An 18,906-nucleotide genomic window follows, 5' to 3' on the forward strand; every position below is an offset into this window, starting at 1 on the left:
TGAAAGACCAGATGGAAACTGAACCAAAGATCTCAGTTGTGTCCTCCAGACATCTCCCTCTGTGCATGGGAGTTCTTTTCAGGGACTTCATCCAACCTGTAACATTAAAAGTTGACCCACAGCTGGCGGGTTACTACCAGCACCATGGAAGGGATGGAGGTGGGGGTTTCTGCCCCTTAGTCCTTGACGTGAGTGTTGAATATGCGAAAAAATACAGAGCCCTTCCTAAACCCCCAGAAATAGCTGAGGGCCGTCTCTTCCAATCCTGGGGAGGAAATGGGATTCCAAGCTATGTCATGCATGCACACAATAACTGAGAGCCCCACCCCCAAACCCCAGCACTGTTCTGCACATCCCAGATGGAAGGAAGGGGCCATTGTCAGTCTTCCAATATCAGGATTCATGCTTGGAGGTTTCCCACAAACACTATTTCTGGGTTAATGCTGCACAAGTGACCATTCTGCAGAGGGCACAGCACCAGTGTCACTTTCCACCTTCCTGAAAGGGCCTCCAAGCAGCCACCATCTTGGCAGTCCACTGGGCACCCCTTTCACTGTGCGCATGGCAACGCGCAATGTCCATTCTTGGTCAGAGAATGAGAGATGTGGGATTTTGGGAGACCCAAATGCAGTCAAACCCAAGCCACTGTAGCTTGGCCGAGCAATAGGCAATTTAGGATTTCAAAACGAAACGAAACAAAAATCCAACCCAGGCTGCCCCTGAGAGCGGGGTGGGGTGGTCATCTAGGGTTTCTTTTTAAAAACAAAGTTTCACTGGTTACACCATCACAGGGGGAGTGGGTCATGTCATGCAGTCTCAACGATACACCTCTATACATGGCACCCAGTAGGGCTGCTCTGACTGCCAGAATTCACGGCTAACCAGGGACAATGTCTGGCCTCAGACTGGAGTGGTTCGTCTGTTGGCTGGATTGTTATGCAAAGACTCCTTGAACTCTTTGGGGAGGGAGTTGTGAATCTGTAAAAACCCATGATCTCTCTCTGAGTTGAGCAGTGTCCCAATAGTCACCTTGGAAGGATCCCTGGAGAGGGTGAACATGGAGATATCGGTGGAAGGGATAGTGTTGAAGCCTTTGCCAATAGGAGACAAATCCCTTGACCTTGGCTCTGTGGAACGGGAGCTGGATCTCCTTCGGAACCGGTATCGGTAGGTTGGCAAGCGGGCAAAGGTGGACTTCTTCAGCAGTGCCACAGAGTGAGACTTGGCTCGGATCTGCCGATGCTTCTCAATGTACATGTGGACAGCGATGACCCCCACCATCTCGGCAATGATGAAGGATAAGGCTCCAAAGTAGAAGGACCAGCCGTAGGAGTAACTCTTTTTGGAGTCGCTCTGCCCAGGGTCCCCAGCGTTTGCTGAGATGTAAACTATAATCCCAATGATGTTGCTTAGCCCTGAAGGGAAGAAACAGAACAGGGCTAAAGTACCATTGCTCAACCCACCCAGCACCTTTTTGATTCAGGAGAGATGAATGGGACTCTGCAACCAGTGGCCCATCAAATGCAACAACTTTGGCTAAAAGTCCTCCAGTCCCGGATATTTCAAAGAAATGGTAGATACTTTTATAGCAAGATGGATAGGCAGGTGTGTGTGTTTGATGGCTTTCTCATGGACCTCCTGTCACTGTGAATCTACAAGGTTACATCTTGCCTGGTTCACAACTGGGCCTGATCCATCTGCATGTCTTGTCACTTGTGATGTGTCATGGGTCTGAAAATGGCATTTGCGTTATTTCCCATGTCCATTCCTAGATGGAATTTAGAATCAGACCCAGATCTTCTTCCTTTTTTCCATACTAACAAGTAGGTGGAAGCTCACATAAAAGGCCTTTGTTAGGTTGTTGACACTGCCCCATGCCTGCTGGTAATGTCTAGAGATGCCAGGAACCATGGGAAGTATAGCCATGGTGATTCCATGATTCCTAGTGGCTTTTGATACCACCATGGATGCTTGCAACCCAATGGAAGACATAATGGAAGGTGTACTCAGGAGGCTTTTGGGGTCCCTGCCACCTCCAGGTAAATTTGGCAAAGTAATAACTAACTTCCGTTTCTTTGCTTTCAATTGGGCAGTAACACAATTAGCTTTATTTGTGTTGTGGCCCTGGTGTACTGTTGTTTACCCCACCCCCACCCCCAAATTACAGGATGGGGTCAAAGACAAGGAAAGCCATGAAACATGCAGCACGAGGATGACTCTCTTGGCTTCAGAATCTCCTTAGGTGAGGGTGAGCAAACGTCTCTCTGGGGCTTTCCAGAGAGTATGACTTTGAGAAAAATCAGACCAGTAATCCTGTATTTCCTTTAAAATGTTCAAGGCCATCACCAACAGAGATAATATGAAATACTAAAATCAAAGGAAATCATAGGAAAACAAGTAGCAGATAAAAAGCCGACAAGTCCAAACAATTAAAATCAACCAGCACAACCTTTAAATTAAAAAGGGGTCGAACACTGTCTTAGGGGACAGACAGCAAGCAGTGAGCAAGCAGTGAGCCCTAGAGGAACACTGCCAAGGGTGGGCAGATTTTCAGATTTGTTAAGCTTGCCAGTGACTCCTCACCTCTTCCAGTACAAAGAGCTCTATGTCTGAAATCATGTTTTGGCTCAAGTATGCAGATAGGCAGACAGACAGACAGACAGACAGACAGACAGACAGACAGACAGACAGACCACAGCTTATGGGTGATCCTGGGCTGATCACTATCTCTCAGCTGAACTATTTTGCAGGATTGTTGTGAAGATAGAGCTGAAGGCCACATCATGGATACAGACCTGAGTGCTTTGGAAGAAGGGCAGGATAAACGTGGCACAACCAGTGTCCGGTGCTTACCCTACCTGGTCCTTTCCAGTTTCACATTTCTATGATATTTGGATATCTGTGTAATCCCAGAACAACCCCACCCCCTGGTCTGGGGCATCTTCTGGCTCTGTGGAGCAGCCCTTTCGGCTGTGGTGAGTGAGGCAGGGAGGCCACTGAGCTGTGTTGCATTATCGAGCCCAACTCCGCTTTGGGGTGTTTCTCCTCTTCTCTGAGTTGGAGAAGGGAGAACACGTGTCCCTTTTTAGGGTGAAGTGTGTGAGAAGATAGCCATGGCAAAAGAGTTTCTAGAGACAAGGATCCTGTCATGAAACAGCCAGGGGCAGGAAGGGAGCAATTTTGCAGCAGTTCATATGGCAAAGGTGGGCAACTTTCTTCTCCAGATGGCTGTGCTCCCAGGACATTAACGAACACAAGGGCTGTCCACATAGGGTATGGATGATCAGATGTGAACAGATCCTAACATGCCAGACTCCTTTGCACAGCAAAGATCAAGCTCCTCTTTATTTGATAATCAAAGATGCAAAAGAACTGCGTTTTTACTCCTCTGTGCTTTCAGAATCTTTTCAATGTGTGAATGATGCAAACTGGGCTTTATATTTCTGCACGGCTTTTTTGCCTTTATTTAATAATTTAGAGTTCTCTCCAGCACATGCAAAGCTAACATACCAGCTTAGCTCAGGCAACACACAGAGGGTATATCAGCTCAACTTTTAGCCTCAATTCCAAGGTACCAACGCTGAGTCTGCAAAATACATCGAAGTCCATTTAACCTGCTTGAAGAGGAATTATGGGGTTCCACATTCCTTTGAAGCAGCAGCAACGGTCCAGGATAATGTCAGCTTCCACCTATTGCCCCTACATCCTTCCTGCTGCCCTATTTTCAGAGAGGAATAGCCAAGGCGGGGGGTGGGCCTTTAAAGATCTTCAGCGGGAGAACTACTAAAGCCCCTCCCCACCACCTTGCAGGTAAAACCCTGCCGTCGACTTCTTAGCAGTGTAAATGATGCTTATAGTGTTCTGATTTTATCTGTACGCCGCCCTGAGATCCCAGTGATAATAGGGTGGGATACAAATGTTTTAATAAATAAATAAATAAAAATTAGGAGAGGGGTGTTTCTGTCCTGGCTCTTGGCACTCCCGTCCTCCCCTATGAAACAACTGTAACAGCAGCAGTGAGAGGGGCAAGGAGAGGCCTTAGACATCAGTGCCTTACCAGGAGCTTGGTTGATCCCGCCAGGTGGTGTAAGGGGAGGTTGTGCCACTTCTTTGGCAACTCCAGTTAAAAAAACTGCCTGCCGTTTGCCATATTTAGGCAAAGTTCCTGGTGAGCAGCCAGTGTTTGGATTCATCCCCATCTGTCTTCCACCAGATGACCTCTATCAGGAGAAGGGCTGGGGGAAGATTCCGCCCCCCTCTAGATTCTCCCAGATCTTTCAATGGCATGGGATACCATGAGCTATGGTATTTCTCTGGGGGTGCTTGGGTGGTAATCCAGGGAGAGACATAGAAAAAGATGGATTTTCTATGTGGAGACGGCTGGCAGAGGGAGCATGAAAGAGAGATTGTGGGGTGAGTTGGCTTTCAGGGGTGGAGGCAGAGAGAGATAATTTTGCCTTCTGTGGAATGAAGTGGTTTTGTCTGCTGAGGTGCAGACCGCCACCTGTGCCTTGTCCTCGGTTCCAGGGGCAAGTTACATTTAGCCTCACCTGTTTGACTTCTCAGGTCATCTAAATGTTTCATGATTCATCCTTATCCCCCATGGCAGCCACTTTTTTTAATGGATGTGCCTCTGATGGCAACCATGTTGTGATAGAACCCACAACATTTTCTCAAAATCCTATGATTCTAAGAGACAAATGTAGCAGCAAGCTTATGCCCCCTCCCCTTGCAAAGGAAGTCCATGTGCTGTCTCTGACTACTTCCAGTTGCCCCCCAGGGTGCGAGAGCTCCTAGATGTCTGAGCTGGGAGTGGGAGGTGCTGCATTGCAGTGGTTCTGCTCCTATCTGGTGGGTCAGCTCCAGAAGGTGGTGCTTGGGGAACATTGCTTGGCCCCATGGATTCTCTAGTGTTAGGGTGACCAGATGACCTGGAAAACCCTGGAAACCTCCGGAAGTACGGGGATCTCCGGGGCAACCAGGGCTGGCCCCCAATTTAGCGGGGGAAGGCCCTGGCCTCCAGCCCCACCCGTAGCCTCTCAGCACACATCCAGGACTTTTCTTGGTCGACACAATGGCGCCGGCCAAGAAAAGCCTCAGATCGACACGGCCAAGAAAAGCCTCTCTTGTTGCTAGGAAGATGGCAACAAGAAGGGGGCCTTCTCAGTGGTGGCCCCCCATTTAGGAATGATCTCCCCAATGAGGCCAGCCTGGTGCCAACATTGCTATCTTTTCGGCACCAAGTCAAGACTTTTCTCTTTTTCCAGGCATTTAGCACCATGTGATGAGTTTTTTAATCAATTCCAGATAGGTTTTAGGTTTGGCTGGCAGCTCAAAGTTGTTTTTAGATAAATGATAACTTTTGTCTGTTTTAATCTTTGTAAACCTCCCAGAGAACTTTGGTTTTGTAAGCCACCCAGGGGGCTTGGCTATGGGGTGGAATAGAGGTGTTGTTGTTGTTGTTGTTGATGATAATAATAATAATAATACGCCTTGTGCGGCTGTCCTGTCTTTTTTCTTAATGGATGTTTTTGTGGTAAGAAGAAAGACAGAAGAAAAGATGGGAAAACACAGGAGGGTTATATCAGTAGACGATTTCATTGTATGGGTTTCCTGTAAAAAATTATGAATGCGGCAGAGTGATAATGCTGGACTCAGCCCCATCTGAAAGGACCCTGCATCTCTGCAAATAGCATAAACATGGCTGTTCCAATGGACTTTGGCGGCTTGTGTCTGTTGTTCTGTTGTTGTTGTTTTAGTTGTTTTGATCTTTATTATATTATTTTTGCTGTAGTTTACATATATTATTCTGTGATTCTGTGTGTTGTTTAGGATTAACTTTGTCATATTTTTTTTATTCTGCTGTGAACCGCGTTGACTATCCTTGTATAGCAAAGTAGTAATAAATTCTTGGGAACAAATGTTTTAATGACACAAAGCATGCTTTTAATGGGCTGATTTCAAACTTATTCCAAGTAGCTTTAGTAATCCGCAGTTAAGAAGTGACTTGGAACTCACCTGCTGATACAAAAAAGATCCCTGCACTCAGGATGACGTTGAGTTTGCTCTTGTAAAACTCACTGGCTGCCACACACAGGCCTCCAAAGAACAGAAGACCCACGCTCAGGATGGGGAAGATGCTTGATGCTCTCACTGCACCTGGAGAAGGAGGAGGAAGAGGAGGAGGCGGAGGCGGAGGCGGAGGAGGAGGAGGAGGAGGAGGAGGAGGACAGGGCTCATTAAGTGGGTTACTGCTGCATTGATGCCACATGCAAAGAGTGCATCGAGGTGGGATCAGCTCTTAAAATGGGCAGAATTATTTGTTGCACCTGCGCTACTTCCTACAGCCCACCAGTCCATCTAGCCGCCACCTAGACTTTGTCTATTGGTGAGATAAGCCGGGACATGCTGTAATTATTGGGTGCATTTCTGAGGACTAAACCTCACCATGTCCCACCACATCACAGATGACTGGATTTTGAAAGATGAATGGAAAACAGGAGATACGATATTTTGAAAATGTTATTCAAAAGGAGTGCAATATGCTGTCTGAAAAGCAGGAAATAAGACAGCTGAGAGTTAATGTACTGCATTAAAAATGACCATGATGCTCAGCAAAGATCCATTTAAAAATGGGATTTAGGCACTCACATGAACTCTGACAATGATTTCCTAATAGATTTTGCTAGTCACCCCCATTTCTCTTGTACCCAGATGTGCCCCCCCTCTTTGTATGCATGTAGGTGAGTGTCAACCCTTATCTCAACTGCCCAGGAGTTAAACACATACGTAGGAGGTATTCAGCTGCATCCTGTTCATAGTCGGCATCTTCTGGAAAATGATTTATTTGCTTACAGATTCCTCGGAATGTCCCTGGGGAACAACACAAAAGAAACATCAGAAGAGCTGCTGATGGATTGGGTCCATCTAGCCCATCATCTTGCCCCCACAGTGGCCAGAGACTCTGAAAGACATAGAAGGAACATGTAAGCCAAGGTGGACAAGTCCTTCCACTTAGCTGGAGCAGTTTTTACATTCTATGAGCAAAAGAAGAAGAAAATATGGAAGCAGCTACAGCCCAAAGCACTCGCTTTACCATTTCCACTGAGGGCCAAGGTGGTGTCTCCACTGGGCCACCTGCACCCTGCAATCCCTGTTTTTAAATCAGGGCTGAGGACCGAAGACCAACCTGCTCCTGCCACATTAAAGCTGCCAAAAACAGCCTCTCCGGCATGAGTTCTCCGTGCAACAGCCGAAGTGTTCAGATGCACTTACCATGTGAAGTGCCATCATCCCATAATGACCTTCTTCACCACTGCTACCAGCCATCAGGACTGTGAACTGGAGGTGTGGAGATTCACAATGTGTGTCCCTGATTGTAAAGACTTTTCAATGTTTCAGCACAGTGGTGTTGGGGGTGAGGAGCATATTTTTAAACATTGTCATCATCAACAACAAATATCATCTCAGTCACCCAGAACCAGCCATAGAAATGCACACCCCTAAGCATCCCTCTGGAGGAGTTGCTGCTGCAGATGCCCTTGTGATGCTCATTTGACAGATGCTGGATGCATCACTTGCTGCCTTTTGGTCGGTGCATCCATGTCGTCGGTTTTGACATGCAATGAGTGGGTCACAACTACAGCTTGGATGGGGCCAAAGATCCAGAAGCACCCCTTGCTCAGAATCCCTTGCTCAGAATCCACTTGGGTCTCAACATTCGATTCTAATTTCTTGACTGTGTCTAAAAATGATTCCTCAGAAGTAATAATAATAATAATAATAATAATAATAATAATAATTCCAATATATATAAATAGAAACCCCATCAACAATCAACGTTTTTTTTTGGGCTGCAAGGTCACTTTTAAACACTGTCGTACGCTCCTTGCCCCCAGCATTTTCTGAGGGGGCAAGAGGAAAAGAGAGTGAACTAGCTATTGCTTCGAACCATTTATGAACTGCCTCTCCATAAAGCATTTGAGTTGATCATCACCACCACCATCATCATCCACACTAATACTGAAAAGAATTTTGAAGAGCAGCATAAGAGTGAAACGATCACCGTCATTATTAAAAATAAATAATAGACACCAATAACTAAAATATAGCAGCAGCAGCAGCAGCAGCAGCAGCAGCAGCAGCAGCAGCAACAACAGCAGGGCCCCTTTTACCTGAAGAGGCACATTTTAATGGAGCCATTCAGAAGACTATGAGGCCTTGAGTCTGAAGTAGGGCTTGAGCGGATGGCTGTGGGTGGTCAGCCCCAGGGATTCAGCCTGTGTTGCACCACTCAGCTGCAGCTAGAGGGGAGCGCTGCAGGAGAGCCGGTCAAGGCAGCCCCTGGTGCTGATAGGCCAGGCGAGGTGAGCAAGGCGATCCACGGCCCTGATCAAGGTTTGCTTGGTTGTCTGAGCAACTACTGCTGCCCATCTTGCTGACGGTGGAGCACCATTGCTTTCCTCCTCGGCTATAGAAGAGGTGGTTTCTCAAGGGTGTGGGCACCATCGCTGAAGAAGCCCTGTTCCTCCACGCAGCCCTATTATGAATCAGCCGGTACGGTGAGCCCAGGGCTGTTCAGAGCACGGCCAAAGCTAGCGTCTGGAATCGCACCCAGCAACAGACTGGCAGCCTGGACCACCAATCTTGCTGTATTGCCTATAGCTGCTCCCTGGCAGGCTCTGCCCTCGAGTGATGGCTTTCCCTGAAGAGTGCCGATAATAAGACTGTTGTGGAAGGGAGGAGAGACGTATGAAGAGGAGAGATGAATAAAGATGGCTTGATTTGTTTGTATGATTTTTGTAGCAATATAAAGTGTCTCTCTCAGCATCTTTCATGAAAGCAGCCTCTCAAGATGACACGTCTCCCTTTTTCCAAGGACCAGACTGGCTCAGCATCCTACATTTTGAATTCAACTCAGTTCCCTTGAATTCACATTGCTCACTCATTTCCAGAAATGGGCTGTTGCCCTGGATTCATCTGCTCCCGCTTTAACTCTTCCTTGCCTTCCCAGCATCGGGGCCAGGAAGGCGGCAAGCACAGTGGAAGACCGTGCCTGGCTGTGAGAATGGGCTGCTGTGAGATCAGCCCTTCAAGGGAAGCAGTCATCCCATGCTGGCGCCAGGTAGCTCCCTAAAACGACCTGCTGTTGCTAGGGGGCAGCTGCCTTTGAGTGTGAGATGGCAATTCTCCCGAATAAGCTCTGGGGCCTTAAATCAGGAAGTGGTGCAAGTCGTCAGCTGAAGCATTCCCCTGAGGAAATCTGCGTTTTCCCACAGGTCCAGCTCAGCCAGACCATCCCTGCGTTTCTGTGACTCTCTCTGGCGCTGGAGGGTGATGATTTCCCAGCTGCTGGGACCCTTTTCCAGATAACTCCCTGCCCCCCCTACATTTATTCTATAGGGTGTTCTTCTGCTGCAATATTGATTTCTTTATCTGAACTATACTGTTCACACCAGAATTAATGTGAATCTCTTAGGGAGGTGGCACTAGATTAAAAAGCAAGTGTTTGCTATCCTTTTGAAATCTAATTAAAAAGACACACAAGAGCAAAACAAATCTTAGCTCTTGCCCTCAATGGAATGTACCTGACTGTGGACATTGGAAGGGCAGGAGGACACCGAGGTGCTGCTTTAGGCTAGAAATCTGGTGGTGGCTAGTGGCCGAGAGGCTGCAGATGACCCGGAGCTGCCTGCTTTGAACCCTGCGTCAGCCGTGAATGCTCCAGGTGCCCTTGGCAAGCCAGTCTCTCTGCGCCTCAGCCTCCCATCTGCAATATGGAGGGAAGAATGCTAACCTGCCTTTCAGGGTTGTTGTAAGGATGAGAAAAATATGATGTAGGCAAAGTGCTTTGAACAACACAAAAGCACTATGCAGAAGCAGAGAACTATTACCCTGAACCACATACACCACTAGGGGAATCTAAGCTGCTCTCCAGCTTGGGGAACCAGCAACTCGCTGGCTCACCAGAGATCATGTAAAACTGCTCTGTCTACTGGTTTTTGAGCCTCATTTCCTCACTCTGTAAAATGGATACAACAACTTATCCTCATACGATGCTTATGGTTGAGAAATGCCTCCTTTCTCTCTGGAGCTAACTATGAGTTGCCTAGTCAGAGACTGGAGACCGGGATGGATCCATTTCGTAACAGAATATGGACTCCATTATTTTCCTTCTTGCACTAACATGCTTCTTCTGAAGAGCTCAGAAGCCCTCTCCCATGGAGTCACCTTACAGGGCCAGCCCTTCCTAGCGGAGGCAATAGAACTGTGTCAAACAATGCCTTCAGAGTACTCTCTGGGTGTAGTGGTGAACCCCTTGCACTCAGTGGACCCAACCCAGGGCCAGATCTACACCAAGCAGGATATAACACTTTGAAAGTGGTTTGAAAATGGCATATGGAGCGTGTCCTGGGCCCCAACAGCTGTCAATACCGTTATAAACCATGATAAAGCAGTAGTGTAGATCCTGCGCAGCTCTAGTCATGCAACAGAGTTAGGCAAAACAACCCATGGGCCAAGGCCTGGATGCATGGCGTCCCCATCCCCATTCAAGCCCCCCCCCCCCAGAATTGTACATGGTGGATCTAACATCCATATGGGCTGCACAAATGCTATCCTGTTTCTCTGTATGGTTCCCCCAGGCTGGCTTGGGAAGCGTGCATCTGTGGCTGACTGTGTGTCACCAAACACGATTGTGATGACATTTCAACAAGGCTTTGCATTCATTGGAATGGAATCTTGTTAGAATAGGTGGAATCTACCACCTGACAGTGTTTGTCCAAGCAGGGCCTGGGCCTCCCAGAGGTGAACGGAGCTCCCTGGATGGTGGCTTGTGCTTGCTTCACCCCCCTCATCCAAAAGCAAGAGTGACGAGGCAAGTGGGAGCATCTCAGTGGGTGGAATGATGTGTTCTGACAGGACCCGAAGATTACTGGACACAAGGAAAGGGCCGGGCCTTCTGTTTGTGGGCTCCCTCCCGGGGTTCTTTACAAGCAAAGACTGTTGCCAGCTGTCAGACGATGGGCACGTTGCTGCAAGAGCTGGGGGTTGTCAAACTGGAGCAGGATCATTGGAATAATGAACAGACATCTCCGTCTTACCTTGGAGATGACAGCAGCAGCAGCAGTCGGGAAGGGACTCGAACCTAAAGAAGAGTGCCAAGCACACATTCCTAGGGAGGTGGTTGTGCTCAAACAAACAAGAAAACAAACAGCAAGCACATTTTATACACGAAAGCAACCCAAGTTCTGTGCCAGTGCCAGCAAAAACGGAACCCAGCGAACTGAAATCATGTGAGCTTTGTGCTTTAGCACGGGTGCACTTCTTCTTAGTTTTTGCAGGATTTGGCTGGCTTTTCCTAGCCACAGGGAAGGGAAAAGGAACCTCACTCCTTGCTCAGTCTTCTGGCTCACTGTCTCCCATGTTGCAAACTCTCCTGGATGGGTCTCCTTCCACATGAGCCTGCCTGTTTATTCAGAACTGCTGCCGTCAAAGTGCCCTGGAGTGTGTGGCCATTCCTGGGGATGCAGAGGTACAGGCTTGGGCTGGTGCCGTGCTTGCCAGCATCCTGCACATTGACTAGGGAGTTCTTCTCTTTGATGTTTAGATCCCGGCCACCATGCACATACTTTGGGCCCTTCTGTAACAAGCAGTTCAGTGGATGCAATACTCTTGTCAAGTTTCATACAAATCCATACTTATGAAAGGTCTAAACTGAGACACATTTTGGGGCTGTGAGGCGTCCAGGGTGGGGTTTTTCATTTCCTCTGGAGATTTACATAAGCCTTCTGCATCTATAATGTCCCCATAGTATACAAATGACTCCTTAAATGTTGCATGGTTGGCTCATAACCCATGCGCTTCTCCACATTTCAGCACCGTTTGCAATATTTCCAGATGTTCTTCCTCAAATTCAGCTGCCACAACAATACTGTGTTCTTGGGATACCTTGGAAAACTTTGCCAGACAGCAGGAGCCGAATACTGAACCTTAGACTGGCATAATGGTCCAGACCTTTTGTAGTGTGGGTGGTGCGGGATTCCTTGGAATCTTCCATTAGGACCGTTTTATTGGTGGTCCCTACCGGATGAGATATCTGGCTGGCTCCCCTTGTGGCCTCTTTTAAGGGGGCTTTATGAATTGTACTGTTTTCATATTGTAAGCCACTTTGGGAAGACTACGTTCTTGAAAGGAGGCTAAGAAATGTATAAAATAAAAATAAATAATATTTACTTCCACCTGCAAGTAGGCCTTACCGAACTATTTCCCTCCAAATGGTGTTGCAAATATGCTGGCCGCTCCCGGGAAGGGGTGTCCTTCCATCTGCAGGACAGGGCTTACAGCAACCTTCAAGTTTCCACAGAGATTCCCCACTGTTTTGGTTTTTTTTTTTTTTTTAATAACTGTGACAATTCACTCCAGGTCACATTGGAGAAGATGCCTTCCATTTTAAGTAGTCTAATTCTGCATCCACTTTTGTTTTTGTGATTTCATTTGCTTCTTGCTTTTAATTAAAGGAAGGAATTAGTTAAAGGAAGCCAGATTCCGGCTGGACATCAGGAAAAACTTCCTGACTGTTAGAGCAGTGCGACAATGGAATCAGCTACCTAGGGAGGTTGTGGGCTCTCCCACACTAGAGGCATTCAAGAGGCAGCTGGACAACCATCTGTCAGGGATGCTTTAGGGTGGATTCCTGCATTGAGCAGGAGGTTGGACTCGATGGCCTTGTAGGCCCCTTCCAACTCTGCTATTCTATGATTCTATGATTCTATGATTCTATGAATTCTATATTGTAAGCTGCTCTGAGAATCTTTGTACTGAAGTAACTAAGAATGTAGGAAGAGCCCTGATGCTGGATCAGACCAAGGGTCCACCTTGTTCAGTGTTCTGTTCACACAGCGGCCAACCAGCTGCCTGTGCCTTAATAAATAATGTCTGCACATTTGAAAGTCTGGGCAGGACTTTCTCTAGCATGTGCTCAGGAGCGCTCTCCTCACAGCAGAGAGTGAGCTGAAAGAATATTCTCGAGCCCACTGGGCACTCCACGCTAGTCTTGCAAAGAAGCCCACACAGCTTACTACTCCACACAATTTTTTACTAGCCGTCCTGGACACATTGCCCTGCAGTGAATGGGAGAAGAAGGTTTTAAAAGAATGGAAGGGAAGGGAGAGGAGGAGGAGGAAGGAAGGAAGGAAGGAAGGAAGGAAGGAAAGGTTTGCTTGCCATTCCCACAGGCTTCCTGAACCTGGCAGTGATTCTTTGACCTGGCGATCTACACATGTGACAGAATGAGGTGGTAAAGGGGGCCATTCCAAAAATGGTTGACCTCTGACCTGCATTCTGAAGTGATACATTCCTCCTTGTTTTGCTGCATGTGTAAATAGGGCTCAATCAGTGTATTGTGGAGTACAGGTGTGTGTGTGTGTGTGTGTGTAATTGGTGCCTTTTACTGGGGCCAGAAGGTCCAGTTGGTGGCCAGGGTTGTAAGCCTATTATCATGAGGGTGGTGGTGGTGGAGAATTCAGTCTACAGTGTAGGTCATGCCAGAGAGCATTTGTGGGCATGTGTTTCCCTATACGAGGCTGTCCAGATCCTGCTAGATTAGCTGGACCAGAGAGCAGAAGCAGAGCTAGAAGAGAACCAGCGACGTGGCTGGCAATTGAGGAGCCCCTTGCCCAGCGTCTCCTCCGGCTGGGCGGGGGGAGGGAGAGATTGTCCCGGAAACGCCAGAGCTGGTCTCTGGAGAGGGGTGTGGTTCCCTCTGCGTGGCATGCTCTCTCGGCAAGCGGCCCGTGGTTCCAGACGGCATTTGCTGTGCAGGAGGAAGGGGCAAGCGAGCGCCATCCCATGTAACCAGGGCCCCTTTGTAGAGAAGCTGGGGCTGTGACCAACCCTCGCCAGAGAGGTCCCTGATCCAGGCTTGGGTGCTGGGCCCTCTGCCAGACTGGGCTTGTGTCCTCTGAGCTGCTGGGCCAGGAGGGTGTGGCATGTTTATTAGATGTGTTGCAGAGACAGTGGCTGACTCCTAAGGATGCTGCACTCCTTTGGAAACCTTGGAACCAGACGCCGTTTCAAGACATATAGGAGGGCAGAACACACAAGCCCCACAGGAAACCCATCTTCTGATTGAAAGCTCCATCACACCAGCGTTATAGTCTGCTATTGCAGTGAATTGCATGGAAAGGACTCAGATGATGCTGACTATGTCCTGCTGTGATTGCGGTTCTCCCCCACCCCTTAGCGATGTATTTTGGCACGTGGAAAGTCCGGTTCTTCTGGTAATGCAAAAGCACTCTGCTCAAGCTTCAGCATGTATTTTCAACCATTGTTTTCAATCTGATGTTCTGTGGGCGTGTTTTCAAGGGGCCGTATTGCTGACGAAAGAGAGGGGCGTCCCTTTTCTTTAGTAAAAGGGTGTTTTAGTTGATTAATCAATTAATCTGTGGATTAAATTTGCCTGTGGGTTATAAGCAGTCCCTCTGGAGCAAGAAGAAGTCCCATTGAACTTTATGTTCCTACTCCTGAGTAGGCATTTTCACCTTAAAAGAAATGTGGAAAATGCACCCTCCTTGCCAGCAGCACACTCATTTTTAAAGATAAAGAGATGCAAATTGGCACAGTGATAGCTCTTAAGGAGGGCTTTCAGCATGCCCAATTTGAATCAGATTGAGTCATCCTTTGATTTTGTATGATTTTTAAATTTTTCCTCCCTTAAATTCTTTTCCCCATAGTCCACCAGTGCGAAGGATGGTAGGATTGATCTTCCATTCCTTTGATCATCGGAAGCTGTGCATCTTCATCTTCATACACTACAGATCTGCTGGTTCCCTTACTCAAAAGTAAATCCCATTGATTTCAACTGCTAAAGTCACATGCAGGCTTACCTTTGAGTAAACCCCATTGAACAGAGAGAGTCTTACTTCTGAGTAAAACATATTCTAGTTCTAGAGAGCCACGGAGGGCTCGTGTGTGTGTGTGTGTGTGTGTGTGTGTGTGTGTTGGACAGATGGAGCATGTATGAGAGGTGCACCGTGCGAGGCGGGGAGAGGAAAGGGGTGAGGGGAACCGGGTTTGCCTGGTGCCCTTTCCACAAGGTTTGGACACCAGCTGTCTCCGCAGTTGGCTGAGGTTACCAATCCCGGGAGGGCTGCAGCAGCGGCTTCTTTTCTTATTCCAGGTGGGCCCCCCCTCTGTTTTGCATCAAGGGGAGGCGGAGAGGCAACCTTGAGTCAAGCGGCGGGTAAGCAAGAGCCCCGTGTCTCTTTCCATCCAGGTGGACACTTTACTGAAGTGGGATTCCCTCTCTCTCTCTCTCCCTACAAGCACACCCTTTCCTTTCTTTCTTCCTACCAGCCCGATCCCAGGTAGTGTTGCACCTAGTAGCCCCATGTCCATCACAGTCAGTGCAGGGAGGGCGGGGGGAGTTGTCCAACCACCAACAACCAATGAAGTGTAGGGGGAGGTACGAAGGAGATCCGTGGGTGGGTGCAATATCGATTCGCAGGTGCACAGGGGAGGAGAAGTGTAAAGATGCATGAACCCTAAAAGCGCACAGGTGTAAGTGATTTAAATTTGTAATTTTGCATTGCTGCTGTTTTTATCTCGTTGAGCTTTTATATTGTATTTTATATTATGGTTTTATACTGTTGTTTTATACTATGAATGTTTTTAATTTTTGTGAACCACCCAGAGAGCTCCGTAATAAATAAATAAATAAATAAAATCAGGGCTTCACTCACTATGGAAATGGGGGATAATGCGAGGGCAAAAGTGTAGGTGTGATGGAGCTCTTAGGCTCATATAATAATGGGATAAAACTATCTGAGCAACTATGGAGTAAAAGCAGGCAAGACCCCACCCCGCCAGCATTTTTGAGCAAAGTGATATTCCTGCTCTGGGAGGAAACTGTCAGCCCGAGAACCCTGCCCTTGATTGCGGTTCTGAAGCCCCATGGGAAGCCAGGGGGCCAGGAGGACCTGCAGGCAGAGCACAGGCAGGGAACTTGGAAGGGGGGGTGGCAAGTCAAGGGGGCACGGAGGCGTGTGTGCGCGCGAGAGTGTTGCGTGTGTGTGTGTGTGTGTGTGTGTGAGAGAGAGAGAGAGAGAGAGAGAGAGACAGAAAGACAGACAGACAGACAGCTTTATCACACCAGCGTTTATACTGTGCAATCACTGCGGAGGACTCCGAAGTTTTCCAATTTATAATCTGCTTTTATTGTGAAGTACTCGCATGCATCCTGCTTTAATTGTGCTATAAAGGCAAAAGACTCACTGTATTTTGATACTAGTTTTTGAGCATATCATCTGAGTGGCCACTGGGGCACAGGAGCAGGATTTGAAGAAAAATTAAACAAATGCTTACATCTGCGTAAGCGTTAAAGGTAAAGACAGCACAGTAATAGATATTAAGGAGAGCTTTAAACATACCAAATTTGAATTGAATTGGGTCATCCGTTGATTTTTAATGATTTTTTTACATTTCTCCCCTTAAATCCATTTCCTGGTATGGAAAGGATTTTGCTGCCCGGTAGCAACAACAACAACAACGCCGACAGCTTAGTGCTGTGGGGATAATTCGAGGGAAACAGGTACGTGGAATAAAGCTCAGATTCTCACACATTGGTTTGAGCCAGGGCACCAAATCCTGAGCTGCAGGTTTCTTGTGCAGCTGGAAATTACAGGTTGAAGCCCTTCCTGCAGACACCCATTTGCCATCTCCTGTGAAGACATTACCTTAGCAGGAAACACACCCACCCACCCGCCAAGTTTAAATGCTGTGTGTGTGTATGTGTGTGTGTATGTGTGTTGGGGAAAGGCTGAAACAACCACTAATGGGCCCTTTCCTCTGTCCTTGCATAGCGGATGGGTGGGGCGCCCCTTAGCTCCTGCCTTCAGGAACCGACCGCCGGCAGTGGCCCTGTCTGATGGAATTGGGGACACAGATGGAATGGTCTGAATGTGTCTCTCCCCACTGGGTGCAGCCCCCTCCTCCCACTCTGCCCTCCCACACAGGGATGAGACGAGGTGGGAGGGGGATCAGGCGAGAGGCTCCCACTCACAGTGGCGCTCCTGACAGAGAAGCAGCTCTGGTCTCCAGCGCGAGAGTTGCTTAGAAACCCGGGTGGTGGGTGCTCTTTAGAGACGAGCAAGGCGCAGGGGAGAGAAATGCCGAGATCGGCTGTACAATTAGACCCTTGGCCTAGCTGAGGATGCAGAACCGCACCAGTCCCTGTTCCAGGAGTCTGCAAAGCGCATGTGCAGCCTGCCCATGTACTTAATGTGAAGGCTTGTACTTCATCATGAACGTGTGAATATGCCTGAGGCACAGACAGACCATCTCTGATGGGGCATCTCTCCATGGTCCCAGCCAGACCCCTTTCCCAGCCCAGCTTTGAATAGGAGATGCCCCTGAGCCAAGCAGGGACTTTCCACATGCAAAGAAGGAGCTCTGCCACTGGGCTACGATCTCTTCTTGGGTGAGTTGAGCAGTGGCAAGCCAGGGAGACCGAGCTGAGAAGAGCACCGGGACCCGGAGACACGGCCTCTCCCTGGATGCTGCTGTGACAGAGCGCATGGGATACGAACCCGTGACCCCAGGGCTCAGCCTGAACGACGGCACTGTGACTAAACCACGGCTCCCTATCTGTATATCACATTGGTTCCAACCTTGCAGAGATGTCCCTTGTGTTTGTCACACTCCTCCATCAGTGCTCTCCCCTCCGTGCAATTGCTCTTCACGTCATTGGCCACAGGCCCACCTGTGTCGCCTCCCCATCTTTGCCTTTCTGACCCTGGGCAAGTCACTGTCCCATCATCTCCTCTGTTCTAATTTATCTCTCAAACCACTATTTGTCCTAAAAAGCACCCAGTGTGATGAGTTACATAAGAAGATCTAGGTGATTTATTTTAAGATTTAAACAATGCGCAAATGAAACAATAGCAAGCAGAAGGCAAGCAGCAGTAACCAACAATTTCTCTAATATTTAATGAATAATAATAAAGTTTTCACTAAGAGCACGGTGGCCAAACAGCCCTCCTTGGGCAGCTGGTTCCATGGCAAGAGTGCCAACACTGAGAAAGCCCTGCTCCAAGCTCCAGAAAATGGATTTTACAGAGTGCTGCGACGAAGGGAGCCTGAGCTCCAGGAACAGGCTTATATGGCAGGAGACACACCTACAGCTTTACTGGGCCCAGGCTGCAGGCAAGCACAGGCAAGCGCTGTTCTGCCTGAGCTCAGCCCATTACTGAAAGGGTGGCTGCATTTGGCCACACCCTGAAACCTCCACACCCTTTCCAAGGAAAGCTCCATGCAGATCACAGCACAGCCATGGCCTCAGGATGAGGCAGAGCTGGTGGGGCTGCTCATAGCGTTCCCACAAGAAGCAGACCTGGCCGCCAATTTGGACGGATTTCAAATTGATTAGACAACTTCAGGGAGGATGGGGCGATCGATGGCTACGAGTCACGGAGGCTCCAGTATCAGCTGCAGTGTGTCGCTGTGTCCCATCTGCTGGGGAACACAGCCGGAGTGCTGTCCTCTTTGGGGGGCAGCTGGTGGGCCCCTGTGTGAAAAGAGTGCAGGACTGGGTGGAACCCTGGTCTGATCCAGCAGCAGGGCTTTTCTTATGCCCTTATCTTCAGTGGGTTGTGTGCATATTTACTGGCTGGTATTTTCTTTCTCTCTCTCTCTTTCTCTCTCTCTCTCTTTCTTTCTTTCTTTCTTTCTTTCTTTCTTTCTTTCTTTCTTTCTTTCTTTCTTTCTTTCTTCCTTCCTTCCTTCCTTCCTTCCTTCCTTTCCCTGAAAGTTCAACTCAAAAATAGCTCACGATTCTCAGACTCGGGCTCAATCTGCACAGATGACTTTGTGAGGCATGAGAGCATATGGGGGGTGTTCGTGACACATGCT

The 18,906-nt window shown here is 48.3% G+C and overlaps 1 protein-coding gene across 2 annotated transcripts in view; it reads right to left on the minus strand.

Moving 5' to 3' along the window:
• Positions 1-473: 473 nt before the first annotated feature.
• CACNG3 (calcium voltage-gated channel auxiliary subunit gamma 3) overlaps positions 474-18,906 on the minus strand; it is a 75,940-nt gene continuing 57,507 nt past the window's right edge. Inside the window, exons 2-4 of one of the 2 annotated variants that reach the window (XM_063143000.1) lie at positions 6,790-6,873; positions 6,019-6,153; positions 474-1,415 (exon numbers count right to left, since the gene is read on the minus strand). In XM_063143000.1, the coding sequence (XP_062999070.1) occupies positions 901-1,415; positions 6,019-6,153; positions 6,790-6,873 (734 nt within the window). In that variant the 3' untranslated portion in view covers positions 474-900. Of the gene's footprint in view, positions 1,416-6,018; positions 6,160-6,789; positions 6,874-18,906 lie in introns of both variants that reach the window. The other variant, XM_063142999.1, reaches the window with a different exon arrangement.

This window comes from Elgaria multicarinata, chromosome 17 (genome assembly GCF_023053635.1).
Source record: "Elgaria multicarinata webbii isolate HBS135686 ecotype San Diego chromosome 17, rElgMul1.1.pri, whole genome shotgun sequence".
NCBI classification, from domain to species: Eukaryota; Metazoa; Chordata; class Lepidosauria; order Squamata; family Anguidae; genus Elgaria; species Elgaria multicarinata.